Genomic DNA, 26,329 nt, shown 5'->3' with positions numbered 1-26,329 from the left:
ATTTTCCTCTACACTCACATCAATTCACATCAGTATTGTCACATAATGTCTTATTTTCGTATCTCTTACCGCAGCCTTTTTCATCGCTGTTGTCCTGGCAGTCCTTCTGTCCGTTGCACACCTTATGGATGTCGATACAATCGCCTGACTTGCACATGTACTGATGGGGAGCACAGGTGGGCTGTGGTGTGACGCACAAGCTGTCTCCCTCATCTGAGCCATCCATACAGTCGCTCTCCCCGTCGCAGGTGAAGGAGGCGGGGATGCAGGCTCCGTTACTGCAGGTAAACTGGTTGCTGCTACATGTGTCATATGTACAGCGCAACTCATCACTGCCGTCCCCGCAGTCGTTCACACGGTCACAGCTGGGGAGGAAGACAAATTCATTAGACTCTATTCAGCAACAAGAGAATAAGACAAGTTTCCAGGGAAGTAAACAAATGTCTACTTTTATTCACTCACACACACTTCTTACTTACTGATAAGGGAGGAGGATGCAAAGCCCATTGGAACAGGCAAACTCATTCATATGGCAGGTGCGGTTGGGGCAGTTCTGGAGCTCATCAGCCGCGTTGGCGCAGTCTTTCTCCCCATCACACACAAAGCTTAACGGCACACAGCGCGGGTAGCCGGGGTACCAGGTTGGACAGGTGAACTGGTTGGAACTGCAGGTACGTTGGCCTGGAGGAGACAGAGAGAGTATAAGAATGGTCAGCCGGGGATGGATGAACTATATGATACCATAAACATGTGCAAGATCACACATGCAGCTGTTAAGTGTACGAGAAGGCAAAATTCAGGTGAGACATGGAATACAGCTGAGAATAAAACAAATTAGCTAAAATATGGTGTATGTTTCTAGCCTCTAACGCATCACATACAATAAATAGATTACCAGTATTACCCTCGCACAGTGAAATAAATAAATGTCTAAGTACTATCTCACCACATTGTAGTTCAGGAGCTTCATCACTGTTGTCCCAGCAGTCATTGTTGCCATCGCAGACCATTGACTGGGGGATGCAGTTTCCATTGGTACAAGTAAACTGACTGGGACTGCATGTTTTGATTTGATCCTCTGCACAGGAACAAAGAGAAATAATTTTCCAAACGCGTTAAGAGATCTACTCTAAACACACACTACTAATCAGCAACAAAAAGCTGAAACGTGATTGAAAGGCAAAAAGATTAGCACATGGTGACACTTATTTGCTGTATAAATAACAGGTCATTGATAACTATCCTTTAAAAACAATGTGGCATCTATTCTAAAACATCCCTCTTGGATTTAAAGTAGAACACACAACTAAACAAATGTACCTAAAGCTTATTATCTGGAAATCAGTAATTCAATAGCAAAATTAATAATATACCTTTTGCCTAATTTTGGCTGTGATTTTCAAGCAAAAGTTAAAAACACAAATTGTGAGTTACTGTTTATATAAAGGCTCCACATACCAACTAAAAACTATACTAGAAACACAAAAGTTAAAGCATGTAAAGTTAAAGCAATGTCAAAAGGTTGATCTCCTTCTTTCAGCAATCGAGTCATGCCAAGCTATCAAGTCACTGAACATGCTCTCCGAATGTAAGTTGAACCGGTCTTAAAAGCCAAAATGTCAAATGTAAATGCAAAGAACTCACTACAGGAAAGAGGTTCATCTGTTCCATCAGTGCAGTCTTGGATTGAGTCACACACCCAAGAGTCAGGGATACACTTTCCTCCATCGCAGTGGAACTGTTTTGGAGAGCATGTACGACCCGCTGTAGCACAGGAACACAAATTCTGACATATATCCATGTAGAATTCTTACGGAATCTACTCAGCAGGTAAAACACAAACTCTGTGGGTGATAGTTCTTATCACGTCTCTTTCTCTAACACACATTAAAGTGTGTTTTACAGTAACCGCAGCCCAGCTGGCGCACGCATATGTGACGTCATGGGATTGCCGTGACTATTTATACCCGCGCTGGTGCTCACGACACTAGTTTCATTCTTCTCCTGAACAGAGGTGGCGCTAATGAGCAAAGGCTACCGACGTTGCTCTTTCTACGGACTAGAAGAAGAAGAAAAAGGTAAACAACGGCAGAACTGGCAGCAGCATTGCGGTCAATGCTTTGATTTGATTCAATGACCTACTTTGTCAGATCAAGCCTTTCATTCACCACAAAAGAACTCATCTTAACCCAGTAAGTTTACAAGAGAGACTTGCAGTCACTCTGAGAGTCCTGGCATCCGGTTGTCGGCGAACTTGTTCAGGCCTCCTGTTATCGCAAAAAGAGCCGTGCGCAACCTCTGCTCACGAGCCATAAATCTGGGCGTGACGTCATTTTGACGTCACGATGGCGCGCGCCACCTTGGATGCAGCTAGTATACCGTACGTTTAAGGCTGAGTGTTCAACTTACCGCAGAAGAGAGGATTCTCATCGCTGTTGTCTCCACAGTTGTTGTAGCCATCACACAGGTTTTCAGGGTAGATGCAGATGTTGTTGCGATCACACTTGACCTGGCCCGCAGGACACGTCCTGTCAGCTGGAGAGGGTCGAGAGGGGGGCAAAGATCAAAACATCAAAACATCAACCACAGGATCAAAAACACAGGTCACATATCATTACTTGTTCAGCAGCACAGAATCACAACTGGAAGGTGGTCTTCTCTTCTCTTCCTCTCCTTCCTTGCAACGTGTATCTTATTTTCCACCATAATCAATCAGTTCATGAATCAATCCCTTGATCATCCCAATCATCACTCACGGCAGTTGATTTCGTCAGAAGTGGCGTTGTCTCGGCAGTCATTGTGGCCGTCACAGACGAAGGCTGCGCTGATGCAGCGTCCGTTGGCGCATGTGAATTCGGTAGCGGGGTTACATGTGGGGAAGGGGCAGCCTCGCTCGTCACTGTTGTCACCACAGTCGTCTGTGTAGTCACAAGTGTAGCTGAGCAGCACGCAGCGCCCATTATCACAGGTAAAGTCCATGGCTGAGCAGGTGTGGAAGGCTGAGCAGGAGGAACAACAAAGTGCTGACTTACTTTCTTGCCGTGATATTTATGTTTTAGGCTTTCTGTTTATTCTCTGTTTTTAAGAGCAAGTTAGACCAGCAACCCAAAGTTGAACACATATTGTTATTTTACCAGTATTACTAACAAACAGTCAAAATCAATAACAAAATGCGTGTTACTTTCCCAAGTTGGCACTACGTGGCCCATTTGATACCTAATGTGGGGTTAAAATGTACAACATTTTTAAGTCTGCTTGCCTACTTGGTCTACTTGTGTCTATCCACTCAAAATGGCAACCAACCACTGTCAGATTAAACCTTATTTCTTACCACACACTCTCTCCAGCTCATCAGAGTTATCCTGGCAGTCGTTGACGCCATCACACTTCCAGCGGGCTGAGATGCAGTTACCATTGAGACAGGTGAACTGCTCTGGTTGACAGCGATTCCCTGTGTCTTTAATACAGTCTTTGCCATTGTTGGCCAGGTACCACTCTCCTTGATGAGGACACTGGCACTCTGGGCCCAGTGGACCTGCAGGAGAGATTATTGGAGGTAAGGGAATTTAAAAATGGAGAGGAACTGGAGGGAACACAGAGATAATACATCTTTTTAATTAGTAGTACTGTGTGTCTCTTTGTGTTGTTTAGGATGTTCTGAACTTTCTCGGCTCCGAGTTCTTAGTGAGCAAGTTCTAACTTCAACTTGAAAAACAAAACACTTACCCATTTTGTGTCCAGCATGGTTAAAAATGTTGGTAAAAAGTATTACGTCTTATAAGCCTGAATTTCAGGTACCAAAAAATGGCAAGAGAAATGCATAAAATAACTGTCCCTTGAACAGCAGCAAATTAAGCAATCTGTCCAGAGAAAGCTGAATTAACAATTTTAGAGTTTTGAAGCAAAGTCACCTGTATAATTTTTTTGTATTTAATTACTGTCTTTTTCTGTTGTTTGATGTGTAACTGGAATGTAGTATTAGAGGGGATTCAGTGCCTTGTTTAGTAGCACCCATAAGGAAGAGTCTGCTCTTACCAGGAACACAGACATTGCTGCAGCCTCCGTTGAACTGCTGACAGGAGCTGGAGCAGCTCTCCTGTTTAGATGCGGCATAAACATGGATGTCGTTTGGTCGGTACTGAAGGTCCTGGGCCAGCACTGCAAAGCCAGAGCCATCGTGCTTCCCAGCCCTGAAGACGGCTCTCTCAGTCCAGTCGGTCCAGAAGATGTCCTGTTGGAAGACAGTCATGGCGTACGGGTACTGGACCCCCTGCAAGATCACTTGTCGGTTCTCGCCTATCAGAGAGGCCCTCTCAATCTTATCTCTGTGGGAAGCAGCGGGGGAGAAGAGACGTCAAAAAACTATGAGCCGTATAGGATCTGCTGCAACACAGTATATATTAAAAAACTGGACGTACAATGAGGCATCAGCCCAGTAGAGCATCCTTTCCTCGTAATCCAGAGACAGGCCATTGGGTGTTGTCAGGCTGCTGTTGATGATGGAGGTCCGGAAGTTTCCACCCAGTGTTGCCCTCTCAATCTTAGCTGGAGAGCCCCAGTCTGTCCAGTACAGGTAACTGGGCGGAGAGAGCAGAGTGAGAAGGGAGGAGAGGAGCTCCGTAGTGAGTACAGGAATAATTTATGTCCAATCTGTACACATTGTGTAGTGAAGTAATGGTCTTTTTACCCATAGCAGGGGTCAACAATAATGCCTCTGGGACGGTTTGCATGGGCGATGATTGAGCGGTTCATCCCATCTAGCCCTACGGACTGGACATTGCGGCTATAGTAGTCAGTAAAGTACAGACGCTTGTTGACCCAATCATACGCCAAACCCTCTGGGTCATCCAAATCTGAGCAGTGGAACAGAGAGGAGAGAATATTGAATGCAGAGACAAAAACAATGATAAGATCATGAAGCAAATTAGAAAATGAAACCGGGTGAGAGAAAAGAGTAAAAAAGAAAAAAAAGAAATATTACAAGATGGAGTCCTAACAAAGGGAACACAGTAACAATCAATGCTAAACTCACTTGTAGCTATGAAGACAGGCGGGCTGGTGATGGATGTCGTGGTGACGTATCCAATTCTGCTACGACCAATTCCCATATACTGGGTGAAGAAAATTCGCTTGTCCTTAAAGTCATAATCCAAAGCCATCAAGTTGTAGCCTAAGTTCACCATTGGATAGGGGGTACTGTGATCTGCAGGATCTAACCTCAAGCTATTTAGCGTGTAGTCTGTGGTGAAAACTAGAAACTCCTCTTGTCCATAACCACATGTTACTCCATTATTAAGAAGTGACCCATGTGCACAACCACATTTGGGTTTTTCCTGGCCTGGCATGGCGAAGCAGAGCTGCTGGCAACGTCCGTTATCTTCTTGACATGGGTTAAAGCCCACCTGGTTGGCAGATGTAGGCTGGACATGAGCGTCAAAAACAGTGACATCCATCAGCCCATCAAGGTAGTCTCGAATTACCTGGTACCATTGAAAAAAAAAAGTTTTGTTATTAAGTAGCAGGTGCATAGCACATTAACAGCAGGTCAATTGCTCTCACTGACTCTTGTCTGTTACACAGTTTTCTCCTTCCTTCCAGCTCCTCCAGCTTCCAGAGAATCTCACTTACAAAATCATTCTCAGGACACAGGAAAATGATGGTGCTACTAAACCTTTATTGATGCTAACTGTTAGGGCTGCAACTAAAGAACATTTGTTGGTTGCAGCTCCACAAATGTAAGGTTTTTGTGGTTTTCCCATATTTAATTTTATAGACCAAAGAATAAATCCATTCATTGAAAAAAAATAATCTGCAGACTAATTTAGATTGACAATAATCATTAGTTTCAGCCCTTGTGTTGTCCGACAATTTTGACGACAATTTTTTCCAACTAAACAATGTTCATGTGCATGTGGTTCTAACAACAGGAAATATAAGACATACATTTACTGGAGCCCCTGTAATATTTGAGTCCACATATTGTGTTTTCCCAATAAATTGTGTAAATTATACAAATTATTTAGTTATTTCATTGCAAGATCACAAAACATCATCATCATGAAAGCACGAACTGTGTTTAATAAAGCAGATTTAACTGTCACCTCTGGCTGGTCGGTATTGGCTGGGTCCTTACTGGCTTGTAAGAGCTTCCCAAGCTTTTTATCCACCCACAGCATGTAGTTTCCAAATATAGCCATTCCTGTTGGAGATGGATACCGGCTCCCATACAGGATAATCTGCCTCTGTGTGCCGTCTGTGGCCATTCGGGAGATCATATTAAGAACATCATCTGTCCAGTAGAGGAAATCATTGGTGTAATCAATGGTAAGGCCACGTGGTGACGCTAGGCTTTCAGATGCCAACACAGTGCGGTTGGTGCCATCCAGCAGGGCCCGCTCAATTTTGGGTGTTTGGCCACCATCAGTCCAGAAGAGGTAGCGAAGCTTGGGGCTGACAGCCACGTCACGGGGCTGGTCCTGGGATGACTTAAGGAGAATCATTCGGTAGGTGGTGTTGATGGAAAGCACCTCTAGGAAGGTCTCCCTCTCAAAGGCATTAGTGAAGTATAAGTTACCTAAGAAAAATAAAGAAAGGGATGAGGACAATATTACTGCAAGCTGTAGTACAGGGTAACATAGGGCTTTAGTTCTGCATGAAATTAATACACTTTAGTGAACTATTAATGTATGATTTTGAATGTAAGTACTAGCTAATATATTTGCTCCTTGAGCCTTCCTGTAAAGATGAAGGATGAATGAGGGGATGATTGAGAGGCTTCATACCCGCAATCCAGTCTACAGCAAGGCCCTGGATGCCTCCTCTTCCAACGCCAGAGTTGAGGACAGTGCTGTAATGCCCCCCATCTGTTTTGGCCCTGAAGATGCCCCTGAATGAGGTGGAGGTGCTGTTGTCAGTCCAGTATAAAAAGCCAGATTCGATATGAAGGTCCAACTTGCCCTTAATAGAGTAGGAAGCTGAAAAAGATAAAAATGCTACATGTATCAACTGATAATTTGGTATTTATAGCCAACAACACAATGCAGAACAATATCACGCCAACATACTTCCACCGACAGGCACCATAGCCTCAGAGTGGTCGGAGCTGTTTATGTGGAAGCCACGGATGTACTTGGGGGTGGAGACAATTGCGAAAGATTCATACTGTTCACAGCGGGAGCCATCTTGAGAGGGGTTAAAGCCTGTGGTGCAGGCACAGGACTTTTGATTCCCTGGTTTGGGTAGACAGAGGTGGGGACAGCCTCCATTGTTGGAGCTGCAGGCGTTGGTGGTCCCTGCCGAGTCTGAGGTGGGAGAGAGAAAGATAGTGGTGGAGGTGAACATTAACGGATCATATAAACAACATCTGAAGAGGGGAGAGAAACTGCTGTTTTTCTCCTCATGTAAAAAAAGTTTGACAGCTTCCTGCAACAAATATTTTTGTGCTGTGCAGAATCTCTGAAATTTGAACAGTTGTACTTCATAGATCATTAAGCTATTAATTCCTCTATTTACCACTACCTTATCAACTTGTTTTTTCTTATTATTGATGACTTATACATTCACAAGGATGTGAAAGAGAGAGAAAAATATTCTTCCAATCTTTAAAAATGGCTGATTATTATTATGTATTTTTTTTAAAAGAGCTATGACAACTGAAATAAAAGTGGTGCTCGATCCTGCTGTGTGCTGTCCTTGAGGAGGACACTACACTCCTACTCGCTACCTCACTGGGAGTAATTATCTGTTGCATAATATTTGCAAACACAAAAAAAGCTCAAGGACAGACACCTCTGAATTCAAATTAAAAACCAGTGGGTCCACTTACTGTCTCTGGCGTGCACTTTGAGGGCACGCAGGCCAGACATGCTGCTCCTCATCACCACCATATTAGCACCGGTGTCCTTGTCAACCCTCTCAATGACCTCGTAGTCCAGGTCAGTGTAGTAGAGGTGGTTCTGGTAGATTGTCAGCCCCCACGGATGGGAGAGGCCACTCACCACTGTCACCCGGGTTACTCCGTCCATGGTGCCACTCTGAATCTGGGCAAACAAGGAAGGAGAGCAAAGAGGAAGAGGTTACTGTAAGTAGTTGAATCAGGACAAGGATGAAGATGAAACTACGAGTAAGATCAGCACAAGAGGTAATATAAGAACAAGGGAACTTGAATAAAAAAAAAAACATACTGTAAGCTTGGTCCGAACACATCACATAATTGGTGTGGAAATTACTTGTTGACATTGATAAGTATTAAAAGGATCAGGACAAAACATGTTTTATTATGTAATGTACATGCATGTGGAAAAGGTCATGACATTTCCTAAGACGATAGACCAATCAGTGATGAGGGTCAGAGCTTTGATCTCCTGTCAATCACTCACGCTCAGACAGGAGAAGGGGACAGAACGCAGCAGCTGTTAACAGACTTTTTCTCTATCATTCTTTTCCCATTTTCTGACTTCTTGAAGTGATGTGTGTAGCACAGAATGTAAGTTAAAACTATTCTGTAGCTTGCTACACTGTTATGGGTCTTATTGCCTTGTTATACACTACCGGTCAAAAGTTTGGGGTCACTTAGAAATTTCCATTCCACTCCATTATAGACAGAATACCAGCTGAGATCAGTTGCATTGCTTTTTTAACCAGGGCAGCAGTTTTCAGATTACATTATGTGCTCAAATAATTGCAAAAGGGTTCTCCAATGTTTTCTCAGTTAGCCTTTCAAAATGATATCAGATTAGTAAACAGAATGTGCCTTTGGAACATTGGATGAATGGTTGCTGATAATGGGCAATGTAGATATTGCATTAAAGATCAGCCACTTCTTTCTACAACAGTTGAAATTATGTAAGCACATAATGTAATCTGAAAACTGCTGCCCTGATTAAAAAAAAACAATGCAACTGATCTCAGCTGGTATTCTGTCTGTAATGGAGTGGAATGGAAATTTCTAAGTGACCCCAAACTTTTGACCGGTAGTGTATGTGTAAACGCTAAAGCTATGTGTATTGATTTCAATAAGTGTTCTGCTACGACGTGTATAGGTTTAGACTGTGTTATGTTGTGACATTTATTTTGAGTGAGAGAAATATATTATCGCCATAATATTGCATAGCTGATGGAAGTGCAGATTGTTTAATATTATTTGTGCAGCCACATGTTCATATTTGCGTTATAATGATCGCTAGCAACAATGTGCAATTGCCAGTAAACAGACTAGTGCTGTGGAACTACGTGCTCAGATAGTAAAGGTGTATTTCACCGTTTTGATCCGTAATGGCTATGTGATGTATGGATGTAGCTCACTCTCAGTTTGTGTTAATGAGCAATGTTACATTTCATTTATGTTAATTATTACAGAGAAATTAATGTAATTCCTTAGTATATTGTTTGTTATATGCTGGTGGTTATATATAGTTTCAGTAAATAATGTTCATAGTGTGCGTGCGTGCATGCTTGGCTTCTTGGGTACCAAATGAACTTGGCTTTTAGAATTTGGAGCAGTTTGGACAGCATTAGATTTTGGAAATTAATAAACTGTGAATAAAACTAAACGGCCGCACAATAAAGTTGAGAAAAGAAAAAACGCTGGCATAATGCTGGTTTCACTTCTTCTGTGTCTAACCTTAGAATAAAAGCCCAGCTTAAATTCACTCAGAGCATTTCGCTAAGAGGAAACTCAATAAAAAGGCATTTTGCAGACACTAGATATCAAACAAAAGCCACTATAGACACCATATTGTATTAAGTTGCTGTGAGCCGTAATTAACCACTTCTAAAAAGAAGGCAGAAGATAACTTCATTTCGGAGCCTGACCGGGCAAAGAGAGCTATCTTCCTCTGTCTCACTCAGACTAGGCTGTGTACGTGTGCTAACTTATTACAGAAGCTTGCATATTAAGTGCTTTGGGGTACTGTACGTTATTTTGGGGTACAAAGGTTCTGGAGAAAGCTTCAAGCAGCAATACCACAGGCCAAGCAATCAGCCCGTTCCAAAGAGAGAATTTATTACCCTCAACATCCCAAAAATGCAGTTTGTACAGAAATGTACATTAACAAATGAGATCTATATGCTGAGCATGTATAGTGTACATACCACCCCTGAGCCCGCAACACCCCAGTACAGTTTCATGGTAGAGAGGTCAGCGGCGATGAATCCTATGTTCACCAGGTTGTCTGTGTAGAGGTTCCTGAGGTTTCCTCCGTCCATGTCCGCACTGCCAACCTTTGGGGGAACTCCGTTGTCTGACCCCTTGTCTGTCCAAAACAATTTCCTGTGAAGGGAAAGTTTAAATGTGAGAAACAACTAAAGAGTCAGTCAAAAATTGGGTCAATCATCATCAATTGAGCTATGTGTAAAATTCCTCTCTGATTAAAACAACATTCAAAATATACATAAAGTGATTATTTTCACCTTCTGTACAAAAATATAAAGATGCAGGCACAAATGTCTGACTGTGTTACCTTTACTGTTATAGGTTTTTGTTGGTTATTTATATCACAAGAAACATGATTGAGATCGAGATGTTGCTGGAGAAATAAATCCTTTTACTTTCCAATTGCATGATGGTCTTTCAAACAATCAGACCACTTTGTTCTTGTCAGCCTGCTATCATGCGCTCAATTAATGCTATCCAATTAATGCTATCCAATTAATCATGTCCTGGTCTATTGGTTCTGTCTTTCTAGTACCAGCAAGTACAAATAAATAAGTATTGCTTACACCATCAGAAACACAGAAGTAAAATTTAAACATGTTTGAACATTTTACCCACAGAAACTGATACTTGATATGTTCCTCCTATTGTTTTTCCCATTTTACTAAATTCAGTAATCGAGCAAATACGCCATAGGTTGAACAGAGGCTTTACCCTCGGGCTGGATCCAGGGCTATTCCAATGGGCTCTCCTGCTCCTTCCGGTTTACCAGTGGAGGTGATGAGAGTCTTTCTATAGTGCTGGTCTCCATCCACACGGATAACCTAAGTGAAGGATAAAGTTTGATTATTTACTTGCACAATGATGATGTAAAAACAGAAATTAAGAGATAAAACACTGATTTGAGTAAAAACACACACACACACACACAGTAAAATATGAACTGTACATTAAATAAATAAATAGAATACATAAATTAAATCAGACAAAGAATAAATCCAAGATACATCTGTAATGAATATAACTGATTAACTAATGAATGTGCTATAATAGAAAACAGGGAGTGAGTGGTAGTTTATTTATTTAAATGGTTACATATATCAACACTAAAACATTTCATTTCCCAGGTGATTTTTTTCCCCCTCTATCCTTCCAGTGTCATTTACCTTTTGCATTCATAATCTAGTAATTTTTTCACATGAGTTTTCTAGTAATCTAGTTTTGGCAATGTTCGGTTCTATTTCCCATTGTTGTAATCAAGTAATCAACAATCAAAACTTGTCATAATCTATATTTGTTTTGCCAGTAATCATAACTCTAATTTCTGTCTGAAAAGGGGCTTACCTCTATGGCTTTAACAGTGGGATTGGTGTAATACATTATTTGGCTTATCCAATCAAAAGCCAGACCAGACGGTGAGCCCATGAAAGCAGCGGGAGCAAACTCAGACCTGTTGGCGCCGCTGGTTTTTACTTGCCATATAGAACCCTGACAATAAAACACAATTAAAGACCATGCTTCAAAACAAGCATTTTAGAAACTGTAGATACTTAACTCATTTGTAAACAATAACCAAAGGACAGAGAAAAATATCCACAGGTGCACATCAGTAATTAACCATATATTACTATGGCATGTAATGGAAATAATTCTGAAGGCCTAACCTTTTTCTTCTCTTCTACATAGATACTATTCAAGTATAACATGGGATACAAATACAGTTGCCTATAATAATAACACATTTTAATCAAACACTATCCATGCATCACGATAAATTCATTATATATAACGGATATAAAACGGTTCAATTTAAGACCTCCACTCACAGTGCTCTGCACCCAATAGATCAACTGCTTCTGGTCATCAAAGTCGATGTCCTGCCCCTGGCTGATGCCAGACACAGGGGCCATTGCATTGTTGGAAATGTCAGCAGGGTCCAGAGGAATGCCAAAAATCACTGAATCTCTCACAACCATCAAGAAGGGAGTCTCATCTAGAATAGAACAGAAGTACAGATGATGAGAGGAAGACAATACTCACAAAAAGGGTATAAGAGAATATACATTTTAGCAGAAACACAAACAGAACTTGAAATTTGATCACATTTATTACATGGTTTGTATGTACCAAGATTTCAACATAGTTAAATCCTGTAAATACTGATGCAGAGTGCACTGTTTATAAAAAAAAATAAATAAATAAAAAAAAACTACCTTTGATACAGGTGCGTTTGTCAGTATCCAGCTTCCAGCCAGACTGACAGTGGCAGGTGTAGTACCTGGGTCTTATGCCTGACAGCAGGCACAGCTGAGTGCACAGGTGTTCTCTGCATGGGTCGAGGGCTAAGTACAAAACCACAGTGTCACCTTCAACCAGCCTTAATACGACATTTTACATACTTTTTCAACATACTATCCAATTCAAGTCATACTAAAATGAATATTTGGTGCAGCCATTGTGGTGGGGATTTTACATGCACTTAACATTAGATTTTTCAGATATTGCTGCTACTGCTGTTTATGCTGTCTGTGTACTTCTATTCTGTAAAGACATTAACACGTGTTAATGTTAGCATAACTTTAGAAGCATGCATTCAGGAAGATATATACAGTTGGCCGTCAATAACTCTAGAGGACTCACTTTATACTCACTGATTAGAGATAGACATGCTTTTACCTTTCTACACTGCATCAACTCAATACACTTCAGAAATCTGAAAGTATGCAAGTAAGATGTACTGTTTAATTGAAGTTACCTGTGGGCTGTTTGATGGGATGGTCCATAACGATGCCCATGGGTTGGTAGACATTGTTCATCAGAGTGGTGACGTTACCACCATGGAACTTGTTCGTCCTCATCACTTTGCTGGTGTAGTGCTCCGACCAGTAGATGTTGTCCTCAAAGATGGTCATACTGTGTGGGTGCTGGAGAACCTGGTGTGAGGTGCACAGAGATTGTTTTTTTGTTTTTTTACTTTATTTAATCAAGGAACTCCCTATCTTACTATGAGTCACTGCTCAAAGAAGGTAGTTACACTTAAATTTTCCCTGATTTGTGCCCTCTCTAAAATACAGTCAGGTCCATAAATATTGGGACATCGACACAATTCTAATCTTTTTGGCTCTATACACCATCACAATGGAGTTGAAATGAAACGAACAAGATGTGCTTTAACTGCAGACTTTCAGCTTTAATTTGAGGGTATTTACATCCAAATCAGGTGAACGGTGTAGGAATTACAACAGTTTGTATATGTGCCTCCCACTTTTTAAAGGACCAAAAGTAATGAGACAGATTAACAATCATAAATCAAACTTTCACTTTTTAATACTTGGTTGCAAATCCTTTGCATTCAATTACAGCCTGAAGTCTGGAACGCATAGACATCACCAGACGCTGGGTTTCATCCCTGGTGATGCTCTGCCAGGCCTCTACTGCAACTGTCTTCAGTTCCTGCTTGTTCTTGGGGCATTTTCCCTTCAGTTTTGTCTTCAGCAAGTGAAATGCATGCTCAATCGGATTCAGGTCAGGTGATTGACTTGGCCATTGCATAACATTCCACTTCTTTCCCTTAAAAAACTCTTTGGTTGCTTTCGCAGTATGCTTCGGGTCATTGTCCATCTGCACTGTGAAGCGTCGTCCAATGAGTTCTGATGCATTTGGCTGAATATGAGCAGATAATATTGCCCGAACACTTCAGAATTCATCCTGCTGCTTTTGTCAGCAGTCACATCAATAAATACAAGAGAACCAGTTCCATTGGCAGCCATACATGCCCACGCCATGACACTACCACCACCATACTTCACTGATGAGGTGGTATGCTTTGGATCATGAGCAGTTCCTTTCCTTCTCCATACTCTTCTCTTCCCATCACTCTGGTACAAGTTGATCTTTGTCTCATCTGTCCATAGGATGTTGTTCCAGAAATGTGAAGGCTTTTTTAGATATTGTTTGGCAAACTCTAATCTGGCCTTCCTGTTTTTGAGGCTCACCAATGGTTTACATCTTGTAGTGAACCCTCTGTATTCACTCTGGTGAAGTCTTCTCTTGATTGTTGACTTTGACACACATACACCTACCTCCTGGAGAGTGTTCTTGATCTGGCCAACTGTTGTGAAGGGTGTTTTCTTCACCAGGGAAAGTATTCTTCGGTCATCCACCACAGTTGTTTTCCGTGGTCTTCCGGGTCTTTTGGTGTTGCTGAGCTCACCGGTGCGTTCTTTCTTTTTAAGAATGTTCCAAACAGTTGATTTGGCCACACCTAATGTTTTTGCTATCTCTCTGACGGGTTTGTTTAGATTTTTCAGCCTAATGATGGCTTGCTTCACTGATAGTGACAGCTCTTTGGATCTCATATTGAGAGTTGACAGCAACAGATTCCAAATGCAAATAGCACACTTGAAATGAACTCTGGACCTTTTATCCGCTCCTTGTAAATGGGATAATGAGGGAATAACACACACCTGGCCATGGAACAGCTGAGCAGCCAATTGTCCCATTACTTTTGGTCCCTTAAAAAGTGGGAGGCACATATACAAACTGTTGTAATTCCTACACCGTTCACCTGATTTGGATGTAAATACCCTCAAATTAAAGCTGAAAGTCTGCAGTTAAAGCACATCTTGTTCGTTTCATTTCAACTCCATTGTGGTGGTGTATAGGGCCAAAAAGATTAGAATTGTGTCGATGTCCCAATATTTATGGACCTGACTGTATTTAGGCTGCCATCGAACCTACTGCCTTCAGTGAGTTTTTCCACGTCAGTAAAAAGATACTAGTATGAAGGAACCAAACTTATTTCAGAAAGAAAGAAATTCTCTCGAGTTTGATTTGTCTTGTTGCACTGAAGTTTGAAACAGCGTTTGTTGTTGTCTTGTCTCCAGTGTCAATCAGTGATTTGGCGCAATGAGTAAAATATCCCCATTGTTTTTTCTCAAACTGAATCAAACTAAACCTACCATGTCACTTGCCATGACCTGAAGGCGGTTTTTGCCATCATAGTCACAGTAGTCAATATATTTGAGGTAGGCGTCAGCAAAGTAGACCCTGCGGGTGGTGTAGTCCAGGGCCAGGCCGTTGGGCCAGTAGAGTTTAGTGCTGACAATGACTTTTCTCATTGCTCCATCCATGTCGGCCCGCTCGATCCTGGGGTTCTGACCCCAGTCTGACCAGAACATCAGGTTGGTGCTGGGAGGAATGACAGTGTGATACGTATTTGTTATGTTATTGTCTTGTGATTTGCTGTTTAGGGGTAAGCTAAACATAAAATAAAAATTAAAAAAACAGCAATGTAATATCAAATTAAAAACCCATCTAAATGTCCATGTCCGTTTCTCCCAAAGAGTCTCTACTCACTAGTTACGGGGGTCTAAAACCAGTCCACGGGGGCTGGTAACATTCTTGGTGAGGAGGACTTTACGAAAGCGACCGTCCAGAGTGGAGACCTCAATGTTCTCCATGACAGAGTCGGTCCAATAAAGGTTCCGACCCACCCAGTCCACAGCTATACTTTCTGGTACCATCAGACCAGACGAGAACACCTAGAACAATAGGGAGACATTAAACGGAGAATATTGTACAGCAGCTATGTTCGAATTCTACCCTTCAGAGAAACTGTGTGACCAGTGGTTGAAATCTCTTGCTTTAACACATCTGTGATATAATTTCTCTTACTTCTCGTCTGTCGGTGCCGTTCTGGTAGGCACTCCATATCTTCTTCTGCGAGGCATCGGCCCAGTAGATTCTGGATGTTATGCGATCAAAGTCCACGGTCACAATGCTTGAACCACTGACCACTGGACGCATCTCGGGAGGTTTCATGTTGATATGGTTGGCGATGATCTGGCTTCGCTTGGCAACCAGAAGGACAGCTGCCAGTGGGTCTAAGGGCAGAGAAGTATCTTGTTTCCTACCAACATCTTATCTAAAGTTTATCTGAGGGTGTACTGTTCCAATGTGTACTGTGCTTTGTTTGCATGTAGTGTATAACATTTGCAACCCTGCAGTAAATGCTGCATTGAGGGCTTTTTTGATTCAAGTAATGAATTTACCTAATTAGTTTAGTCACAAATCAAAAACAGATATGTTTCTATTAATATACACCCATAATATAATTGAAAAAGATATACATCATGTATACTTCAATTCAGCATTGTTTAATTGCAGCTTTTTTGTAATGTAATGTTTGTTGCCTACCTGCAGCTTTGCAGGTGCGCCCATCAGGCTCTAGGAGGTAACCATATGAGCAGGAGCACCTGAAGCTTCCTCTCTCGTTGTAGCACTGCTGGCTGCAGAAACCTGGGATCAGACACTCGTCGATGTCATCACAAGTCTTGGAGTCGTTGAGGAGCTGAAATCCTGGTGGACAGGTGCACTGAGCCCCAAATGGTCCTTGGACACAGCCGTTACTGCAGCCCCCGTTGTTCAGTGAACAGTCGTTTTGGTCTTAAAAATGACAAGCCATTATTGTGGTCATGTCCTACAGTCTTTTACATTTGTTTAAACATTTGAACAATGCTCTGTTTATTTGATATGTTGTTTTATTACTTTTTGATTATTCTCTTTGAATCATATACAACAGAAATCTTTGTATTCTGTTTTTGTACGAATACTCTTTGCTGAGGCTTAAATATGATGTATAATAAATGATATTTTAAAAACTCACTGCAGATAGGTGACTCATCTGCTCCATTGGGGCAGTCTCTCTGGCCGTTGCACACCTTGTCGAGGTCAATGCACAGCTGGTCGGTGGGGCACTGCCACTGTCCGGAGGGGCAACTAAATGGAGGGGTGGGGCAGTTCTGTTCATCACTCATGTCCCGGCAGTCATTGTCGCCGTCACACAACCAGCTTGTCGGGATGCACAACTTGTTGGTACACTGGAAATAGTTGGGTTTGCAGGTGATAGGCGGGCAGGAGTTGTGTTCATCAGATCCATCCTCACAGTCTGGGTGGCCGTCACACTCCCACTCATCTGGTATGCAGAAACCGTCGGTCTGGCACTGGAACTCATCATTGTGGCAGAGGCCTGGACCTCGAGTGGCTGGAGGAGCAACAAATTATAAAATAAAAATTACTTTTTAAATAAAATTACTTTCTTTGAGAAATTACGGTGACTCACCAACAGAAAACTGAAACACTGAACATCAAGACAGATGTGTAATATCTATTCATTAGCATATTAATTAATTCCAGTCAACAATCATTTTCTGAATGAACAATATCAACAATAAAGCTGACCGAATTACAAGTGGTGCAATCGGTCATGATTACATCACACAGTTTGTTTTTTATATATATATTTTTTATCAGTCAGTGTAGCTAGCTTACGACAGTCTTGTTCATCAGAATGGTCCCGGCAGTCAAACACTCCATCACACCGATAACTTGAACTGACACACTGGTCCCCACTGGCACAGGCAAACTCATAGGAGGCACAGGCAAACTCTTAAGGTGAAAGGGAGAAGAACAAAAGGTAAAAAAATAAAAATAAAAACTCAATTAAACACAAAAGAAACATAAACAGGTATTTTTGAACCCAAAAATTAGTCTTTTTGGCTCAATAAGGAGTTCTGTCTTGAAGCAACACTATGTAACTTTTCCCGCTTCGGTCCCCCTACAGGTTGTCTTATTAGAACCACAGCTCGCGCTAAAAGTTACATAGTGTTGCTTTAAATGATCAACATAAATAAAACAGAACACAAAAAAGATTGAAGTTATAGTAACTCCTACCGCAATTTTTCTCATCAGAGCCATCCAGGCAATCCTGGTCTCCATCGCACACATAGGAGTTGTGGATGCAGCGGTGGTCAGGACACAGGAAGTAGGTAGGAGGGCATGTAGTGATGGTTGAATCTATCAATCACAGATGCAGCGCATTAATCAGAATTTTGCTACATCACATTTACAAGATAACATTTGCTTGCCCAGTATTCTATAAAGTAAAATCACATTACACAAGTGACTGGGCTAAAAATGATACTTACTGCAGTTGTGTTCATCAGAGCCATCACCGCAGTCATTGTCACCATCACACACCCATATTTGAGAGATACACTTGTTGTTATCACATGTAAAGGAGCTGGCAGCACAGGTGGTAGGGAGACGGGTGGGACAGTTCATTTCATCAGAACCGTCGCCACAGTCGTCCATGCCATCACAGCGCCAACTAGACAGGATGCAGTGCTTGTTGTTGCAGGTGAACGCTTGTGGAGAGCAGGTCGCTCCTGGTTAAGATATACAAAGCAGGCCGATGGATTAATAAAATTGTTTGCTCAATAATTTTGTTCCTACTCCTCAAACACCCCCATCTGTTTATATTATATATTCACCTGTATCAGTGCAGTTCGCCTCATCAGTCTTATCTATGCAATCAGCAATTCCATCACAGCGGTAGGAGTTGGGCCTGCAGCGTCCTTCGTCACACTCAAAGGCGTAGTCGCCACAGTTGTTGTCAGGTGGAGGAACAGAATCGTCCTTGATGCAGTCCCTCTGATTGGACTGAAGTTTCATGCCGTATGGACAGCCACACACTCGACTGTAGGAGGGAGTTGGGAAACAGAAGTGGCTGCATCGCCCGTTGGGCACCATATTGCAGCGGCTGGTGAACGCTGTCAGGAGGATGATGAAGAAGCAGTCAGCAGGTTTCTGGATTATTATATCTGGCTGAGTCACAACTCAACTATGGCCCTGGCCCTGCAGTCCTTGATCATTCTAGTTTAAGTAGAAAGAATGTAATATGGATATCAAGAGAAGAAGAGTCTCTTCTAGCTCTATTTTGTCACTGCTCTCCCTGACTACTAGCAGTCAACTCCTCTCTGTCTTGTTCTTAATACACAGTTATCTAAACTGTCAAAAAGGTGGCCTCTACTTACCACTCTGCATCAGCTATTGTAGGATTGGCGTGTTAAAATATCTGCTTCCCTGTGTGAGAACTTACTACTATGGAGGTCAGCTGTGTAGGCCTTGACATTCATGATGCCAGTGATTCCTTGTCTGATCATAACGTTTCCTCCTCCATCCCTCTTCCTCATCTCGAATACTGCTCTGGTCCTTGTGTCAGACACATACAGGTAGTCTACAAGACAGAAATAGATGGGTCAGTATTGCTTTCTCATTTTAAACATTTGACTAAATACATACAAGGCACTGGTACTATAATTTCCCAAAGGAAGTATTGTAAGTAATTTACTTTACATAAAGTTCAGTTAGTACAGAAACAAAAGTATTATGCACTTCTACATAGAGAAAAAAAGAAAAGAAGAAATATTCAGGTTTAACACTTGTTTATAGTATTGGGCATTAATTGATTAGATGGGATGCATACATTAATTTAAGTTATTCTCTGTTCACCACAGTTTTTTGGTCTGTGTTTTATTTTGTCAAAGCTGAAGATAAACCTGAATATCATATACAATTTGAATAATCTTGTGCATGAGTAATATAGGTGGGAGTCATGAAGAAAAACCATGAAACTCACCTGAAAAAATTGTTAGAGAGTAGGGTTGAGTGATCTGGCCAATGTTGGTAAATGTCTGTCTGTCATATCCTTCGATGCCAATGTGTCCAATCTGGTCCAATTGGGAATCCACCCAGTACAGCCTGTCCATCCTGTTGAATATTAATCACAAGGAATTAACCAGCAAATATAAAGGAATACTGTAGTCCACACAACATTCTTTTATTCCTTGAAAAGCCTGAGAATTGTTCACTTTAGGTCATCATTCTGCTTACACATAGTCAACAGAAAGTCCATACGGCCATCCCAGTGTTGTGTTGACTAGAGGAACAGCATTGCTGCCATCAGTGAAGCCTCTCATTATGACGGCTGGACGGTACCAGTCAGACCAAAACAAGTAACTGTGGATCAACGTTTGATTACACGCACAAGAGAACAGATCTGTTTAGTGTCAATCAAAATAAAATATAATTAAATCAGTTAACTTTTATGTCATTGTGGAGCCTGAAGGTATTCAATTATGGCTGCAATTGGCAATAAGTGAACTATTTAAATACAATTTAATTACCAGTATTTCTTAAATAGAAGCAATCTAAATAATGGACTGGAGTTATGCAGTAGATTACAGAAAAAAACATTGGTTTTCAAACTGAAAATACATCATACACAGGATATCAATAAAAAGGTACATCTGCACCACCATTACTTGTCATTTTGTAAACCAGTGAATGTGCTGTCCCTGCAACCTGAAATCTCCTCAGAGCAAACAAATCACTCTCCAGTATTTACACCTGATATATCTGAGCACTCACCCAGCACTGGGATGCACTGCAATTCCTTTTGGGTTCCTTATTCCTGTCACAATGTCTCGTCTCGACTTGTCTGTGACTCTGAAGGCCACCACCGTCTTGTAGGTGCTTGTGGTCCAAAACAATACTTTGGAGGTCCAGTCATAAGCCATGGCGTCAATCATTCCCACTCTGTAGCCTGTCAAAATCTGTTGCACTGAGAATGCATAGAGAAAATCAATACTGTGATGTGTGACACACAGGATTAAGAATAGAGTCTTGAAAGACAAAATTCTATATTATATTTTATGGGTAATAAATTAACTTACAAATTAATTCTGCCTAACACAAACATTTCTATTACACGTGATCACCCTTAGTGCTCTTGTATTGGTGCTTTATAACACAAATAATAAAAAAATCACCAGTGCCATTGAGGTTCGACTTATAGACGAGGCCTCTGGACCTGTCGTTGTAGAAAAGGGCTTCCTCGTTGCCGTCAAACTCCACAGCAGAGCCAGAGAAAGACGCCCCGAGCCCTGTGAGGGGCAGGGTGATGTCCTCCTGGAGGGATACGTTCAGTGGGATTCCCCGCACCCCCAGAGAGGTGGCCAACAACAAGTAGTCTTTTACCTCTGTTCAAAGAGTGAGTGGCAGAGATTACTAGCAGGTAAACATACTGTCTTAACAATTTAATTCTAAAAGTTTGTTGTTAGTACAGTAAGATAAATTGAGATAAAAATATTCAAGATGGAACCGTATGTTATGCTCATGCACATTATAGCTTAAATGTGATGCAAACCTACTAGCAATTGAATGATGAAATAAAATAATTGCAATTTAGAAAATGTGTGTACAATATTATAAATTTAATTTATATAATTGTATGACTAATTAAAAACATGAACATCTGACAGCAGAATACAGAGAATATTGTAAAATGAGTAACAGACCAACTCTAATCAGGTCATTTTGCCCTCAATCAAGAGAAACTCACTAAAGCAGGTCTGACGGTCAGCGTGCAGGTCGTAGCCATGGCGGCACTTGCAGCGGAAGCCCAGACCGTCATTGTCGGAGCGATGACTCAATACACAAATCTGCTGACAACCCCCGTTGTGTCTGCCACAAGGGTTCATCACTGAAGGACATGACATGACAGATCTGGTCATTTTATGACAGCACTGTTTTCATATTGATGTAGTATTAATTCATAATCATAGCGAATGAGATTCAGAGTGTATCTGGTGTTAAACAAAAGAGTGGGTTTCACTTTGAGGACAGCGATGCCAAGAAAACGGATATGCATAAAAAAGTTAAGTAGGAATTAATTTTATGCAAGCAGCAAAATAAATTGGACATCTCTGACCACTAATCCAACTTGTTACAGGTTGGAAGTGTGTCTCCATACCAACAGGTTGCAGGACAGCGTGTGAGACTACAACATGGCCCGGTCGCTTTGTGCTACGATAGAGCAGTGCTGGATTGTTGTCTTTGAACCGGTTGGCTCTCACCACACCCATCTTGGTCCAGTCAGTGAAGAATACGTGGTTTTCAAACACAGCAATTCCAAAAGGATGTGGAGCCTGGGTTCCACCATTGAGGACTATTTTCCTGGGAAACAACAACACCTTAATGGCCATCAAGAAGAGCACAACATGGAATGCATCATTGTTTCCCTTTTCAGCTTAAAGTTACTCTACAGGTAGGGAGAAATCTTTAATGACTGACAACATTTTTAGTGCAACCTTTACCTGTCCAAACCACTGTAGGTGACTGTCTCTACCGTGTCAAAGTGGCTGTCAGACCAGTAGACTCTCTTGGTGACAATATCTAGGGTAATTCCAGTTGGAATGCCGAGTCTGCTCTTTACCAGCTCTACACGATTACTGCCATCCATGAAGGCACGCTCAAGCTTCATCTGCTCATTAGCATAGCCCATGTCTGTGAAGAACATGTAGCTGCAAACAAGCAAAAAATAAAAACTTAAAGGGATGCAATATGGGTGGGTTGGGGTGATGGGAGGGAGAACAGTGTGTAAAATGTTTGCTGTGTTGTGTATAACTGTTATACACTGTATAACTTGATGTGATTTGCAAACTGAAAATCAATAAACACATTGTTAAAGAAAAGGGATACAATATAAACCACATGATGTCGGGTCAAATGGATATAAAAACTCTTATTATAAAGCTGCCCACATATGATCCGCTGCAAAACTGCGAGGTAGGGTGCAGAGCAGAGAGGCAAAGCACAGTGCAGGTATACTTCATCATTGCTTCTGGCTTTGGTTGCGCCCATAGACTGTAAAAATATTAAATAATCTCATACAGTCTAAGGTTGCGCTTTGAAAGGTCAACGGCAACGAGTTCAAAGTTGAAATAATGGAAAACAAAGGCACAGCCAGCGCAGAGCGGTTCCACTGTGGATTATGTGCAGGCGGCTTAATAGAATTATGGAGTTCTTTAACAGGATTCATTTAAAATCTTGTAGAGTTGCCACTGATTTACTTTGTATTTTACATAAATAATCTTTCACTGATAAGTGTAAATGACAATGACAAGTAAACATGTCATCCCTGACAAATGACATGGACCAGTCTTTACCACATCATTTAAATTGTATTTAAAAAAAAAAAAAGAAATTATAATACCGACATAAATAACTCTGTTCAACAGTTCTCAGATCATTACATTGGCAACCAGATTTCACAAAATCAACTTCAAAACTTCTATTGCTTGCCTATAAATCACTACGGTTTAGGTCCAAGATACTTGATCAATCACATCAGATCAATCCTTATTACCTTTAAGTCCTTAGACTTTAAGGTAATAAGGATTGATCTGATAGATCTGATAGATCTTTAGATGGATCTAAAGACCCACCTTTTCATTACTGCTTTTAATTATTTTTTTATGTTTTATTCTATGTTTAATTGTTTCTTTTGTTTTTTTGATTTACTTTGTGTAATGTGTAAAGTATATTGGGTTGCCTTTGGGTATAACATTTGCTATAAAAACACATTTGCCTTGCCTTGCAAATTACATACATTGTTACATAGCATTCTCCGATTCTAGTCAGAATATGAGTCTGATACTGCTCCATTGGGCTGTGATTATGGGGCGTGTTTCAACCAAACCAGGAAAGAAAATGCCTCTGCACTCAACTGGATAGACCTACAACCAATCAGAGCAACGGAACTCAACGGTCAACAGAACTCAACACTAATGAGACGAGACGAGACAGTGTATCGTCTCCATAACAACCACTCTTTGCACTTCCGTCCTAACTTCCGACATTTAGACCTTTTTGTAGCTGGATTATGTATCATTTGTTTCGTGTAAATATGAATGTGGATAATGTTAGTGGCAGTGAGATGCTTGCTACAGTTGCATTTCTAGTGATGAATCAGCGAAAACACGTTTTCTTTCGGATTCTCTGCTTTGTTCTAACGCCATTGGGCTCTTCAGTCACTCTCTATCTCGCTTGACCATATAACGTTACCATGCTTTCGGGCAGACTTGGAACAGCTCAGCGACACCATCAGCTGGTTTGAGTTGAGCTGAGACGGGCCGGTTGAGGATTTTAAAATGAATGTGCTGTCAATATCTTCTATAACAGACACGATGGCGGAATCTACACGTCTCCATTCTCTGAATTCAACCCAGGCGCTCTTTGGTGAAGTGGTTGATTCCGTTACTGTTACTCATCTGTCCATCATCATATAAAGCCCGCCCTGATAATTTGATTGGTCCAAACAGCTCTAGTTGCGAGATGTTGCGGGCGGGGCTAAGTTCGGCTGGCATCCAGGCTAATGTTATTGGCATGCAACTCATGAAATTATGTATGAAATGGATTGCCATGCATGCCTTTCTCAGCAGCAGCATTGATAGACTAAAGCATTTAAACCCACCCCACTGTAGGGTCCAGGACGAGGCCATGAGGAGTCTGCAGGTTTTCAGCCAACAGTGTGACCCGGTTCCCTCCATTAAAGTTGCACATGTCAATACGCTGCATCATAGCCTCTAAGACATAGAGTTTGAAGTTGATCCAGTCCACAGCAATGTTCTGTACATTTTGGACTGCAGCATTCAGAACCTCCTCAATGTTACCACCATTGTAGTTGGCAGAGTACACCTGGCAAGAGAATGACAGGGTTCAGGACGAGTGGGTGTTTCTTCCCAACTCAACTACTGCCTTAGTGCCCTTGAGAAAAGCATAAAAGCCACAGCTGCTTTAGCACAGCTTCTCAGTGGTCAACAGAAAGTATTGCTGTTGAACTAAAGTGAAGCAGTTTGGATACACAAGAAGCTGGTGTTAATCATATAAAAAAGAATTATAAAAAAAGGTGAGGGGAAAGACTACTGTCATCACAAAATGTCACCAGACAATGATCCAGACTGACCTTTTTGGTATAAGTATCACTCCAAAAGACTGTGTCGCTGTGCCAGTGATATGCCACCCCTACAGCATAACCTTTGCCCTGGGACGACACCAGAGTTCTGACAAAGCGTCCGTGTATATCAGCCATCATCACATCACCCCCGTTGGTGAAAATTAGCTGTGGCAGTCCAACTGGAAAACACATCAGCAGTGAATTTATTACTAAAAGTTAAAGTCATCTTAGATGTTTGATATAATTGTACAAAATATACATATTTTTAGAAAACCAAATCATTGTAAAGAAAAACATTAACTTTTAGTAAATGTTATGTTGAAAAAGAAATAGGCCTTATTCTTATGAGCAACATACCAGAGATTGCACAGTCAATGTAAAGTATTGTTCTCTTAACTATGTCATATGTAAGGGATAATCACCGAGAGCAATAAAACAATTCAAATACTTTAATAATTATGCTTTTTCTTATTCGTATTGCATGCTTATTAAATGTATACTCTGAGTTCATCTCCCTCAAAAAGTAGTCCCCTTTAGAACTACGGTGAATAACGTTAGCTCAGCTGTAGCTAATTAGTTTCTATAGCAACCATAGTCCGGGTCAGTTGTCACTGTCAGTCTATCCTTCTGGTGGCTCTTCCACTCGGTGAAAACCTTGATAGCAAAGGCAGTTGCCTTTTTTGTGTTTGATTCAAGGGCCCCGTCTTCAATTGTACGCAGCTCCTCATCTGTCAGCTCTCGGAAACGGGTACCCTGGGCCTTGTCTTTTTCTTTTGTCATTCCGTCGTCCTCGTCGCTCTTTAACTAGTCCTCAAATGTCTTCCCTCCTCTAAATATATTAAAATTGACAATGAATTCGTCCATTTTTAAAACACTGTAGCTAATGTTTAGAACTACGGCGAATAACGTTAGCTCAACTGTAGCTAACGTTAATTAGTTTCTATAGCAACCACACAAGGCTGCATCTGATCACTAACGTTAGTTTAATAACGTAGTTGCTGCATTGTATCTCGCTTGCGAAACTATGTATCGACTGACCCTCCGATAGATTTCCGACACATTTTAGAAACTTTTTTAACAACAACTTATTTTTAACAATGGACCTCATGTTTGAAGTTTCTGTGATAGAAAAAAAATACAAGCGGCATATTGATCTACTATTTGATGACGCTGTGCTCAGTCAGCGGGCAACCTGCTGGGTTAATGCCCTCCTCCCAGCCAATCAGAATCAAGCATTCTTAAACGAAGTAGAATAATGATCTTTAAAACACACCATAGATTATGTAGCAACAGAAACATATAAAGCTACAGTGTGATGTGTGACTTTCTGTACCTGACACGTTGGCTTTGCAGACATGACCCTGCTCCAAGAAGTATCCATCAGCACAGCTACAGTGGTGTGTCCCAGGACGATCTTCACACAGCTGGTCACATATCCCCCAGATTTGACAATCATTATAGTCTGGGCAATAAAACAAAAAGCCATTTGTTATGTATTAGGCATTAGAATGAGGATCTATAAAAGTAATTGCAAC

The 26,329-nt window shown here is 41.3% G+C and overlaps 1 protein-coding gene across 1 annotated transcript in view; it reads right to left on the bottom strand.

Annotated features, from left to right (window-relative positions):
* Positions 1–26,329, bottom strand: part of lrp2b (low density lipoprotein receptor-related protein 2b) — a 50,787-nt gene that overhangs the window by 17,661 nt on the left and 6,797 nt on the right. The window contains 42 exon segments of the mRNA XM_078279887.1: positions 70–365; positions 480–681; positions 947–1,078; positions 1,645–1,764; positions 2,410–2,535; positions 2,757–2,999; positions 3,332–3,535; positions 4,036–4,325; positions 4,419–4,577; positions 4,688–4,853; positions 5,033–5,480; positions 6,102–6,574; positions 6,783–6,974; positions 7,065–7,301; positions 7,826–7,955; positions 7,998–8,078; positions 10,048–10,270; positions 10,868–10,977; positions 11,498–11,641; positions 11,980–12,146; positions 12,367–12,495; positions 12,909–13,086; positions 15,115–15,343; positions 15,512–15,696; positions 15,830–16,038; positions 16,352–16,600; positions 16,821–17,198; positions 17,486–17,602; positions 17,888–18,010; positions 18,142–18,381; positions 18,487–18,765; positions 19,095–19,232; positions 19,635–19,765; positions 19,889–20,014; positions 20,426–20,618; positions 20,827–21,036; positions 21,399–21,539; positions 21,810–22,012; positions 22,153–22,359; positions 24,312–24,535; positions 24,804–24,973; positions 26,128–26,256. Of these exon segments, the coding sequence (XP_078136013.1) occupies positions 70–365; positions 480–681; positions 947–1,078; positions 1,645–1,764; positions 2,410–2,535; positions 2,757–2,999; positions 3,332–3,535; positions 4,036–4,325; positions 4,419–4,577; positions 4,688–4,853; positions 5,033–5,480; positions 6,102–6,574; positions 6,783–6,974; positions 7,065–7,301; positions 7,826–7,955; positions 7,998–8,078; positions 10,048–10,270; positions 10,868–10,977; positions 11,498–11,641; positions 11,980–12,146; positions 12,367–12,495; positions 12,909–13,086; positions 15,115–15,343; positions 15,512–15,696; positions 15,830–16,038; positions 16,352–16,600; positions 16,821–17,198; positions 17,486–17,602; positions 17,888–18,010; positions 18,142–18,381; positions 18,487–18,765; positions 19,095–19,232; positions 19,635–19,765; positions 19,889–20,014; positions 20,426–20,618; positions 20,827–21,036; positions 21,399–21,539; positions 21,810–22,012; positions 22,153–22,359; positions 24,312–24,535; positions 24,804–24,973; positions 26,128–26,256 (8,331 nt within the window).

The sequence above is a fragment of the Sander vitreus genome, chromosome 21 (assembly GCF_031162955.1).
Source record: "Sander vitreus isolate 19-12246 chromosome 21, sanVit1, whole genome shotgun sequence".
Classification (NCBI taxonomy): domain Eukaryota; kingdom Metazoa; phylum Chordata; class Actinopteri; order Perciformes; family Percidae; genus Sander; species Sander vitreus.
This window is presented reverse-complemented; position numbering and strand designations above follow the sequence as displayed.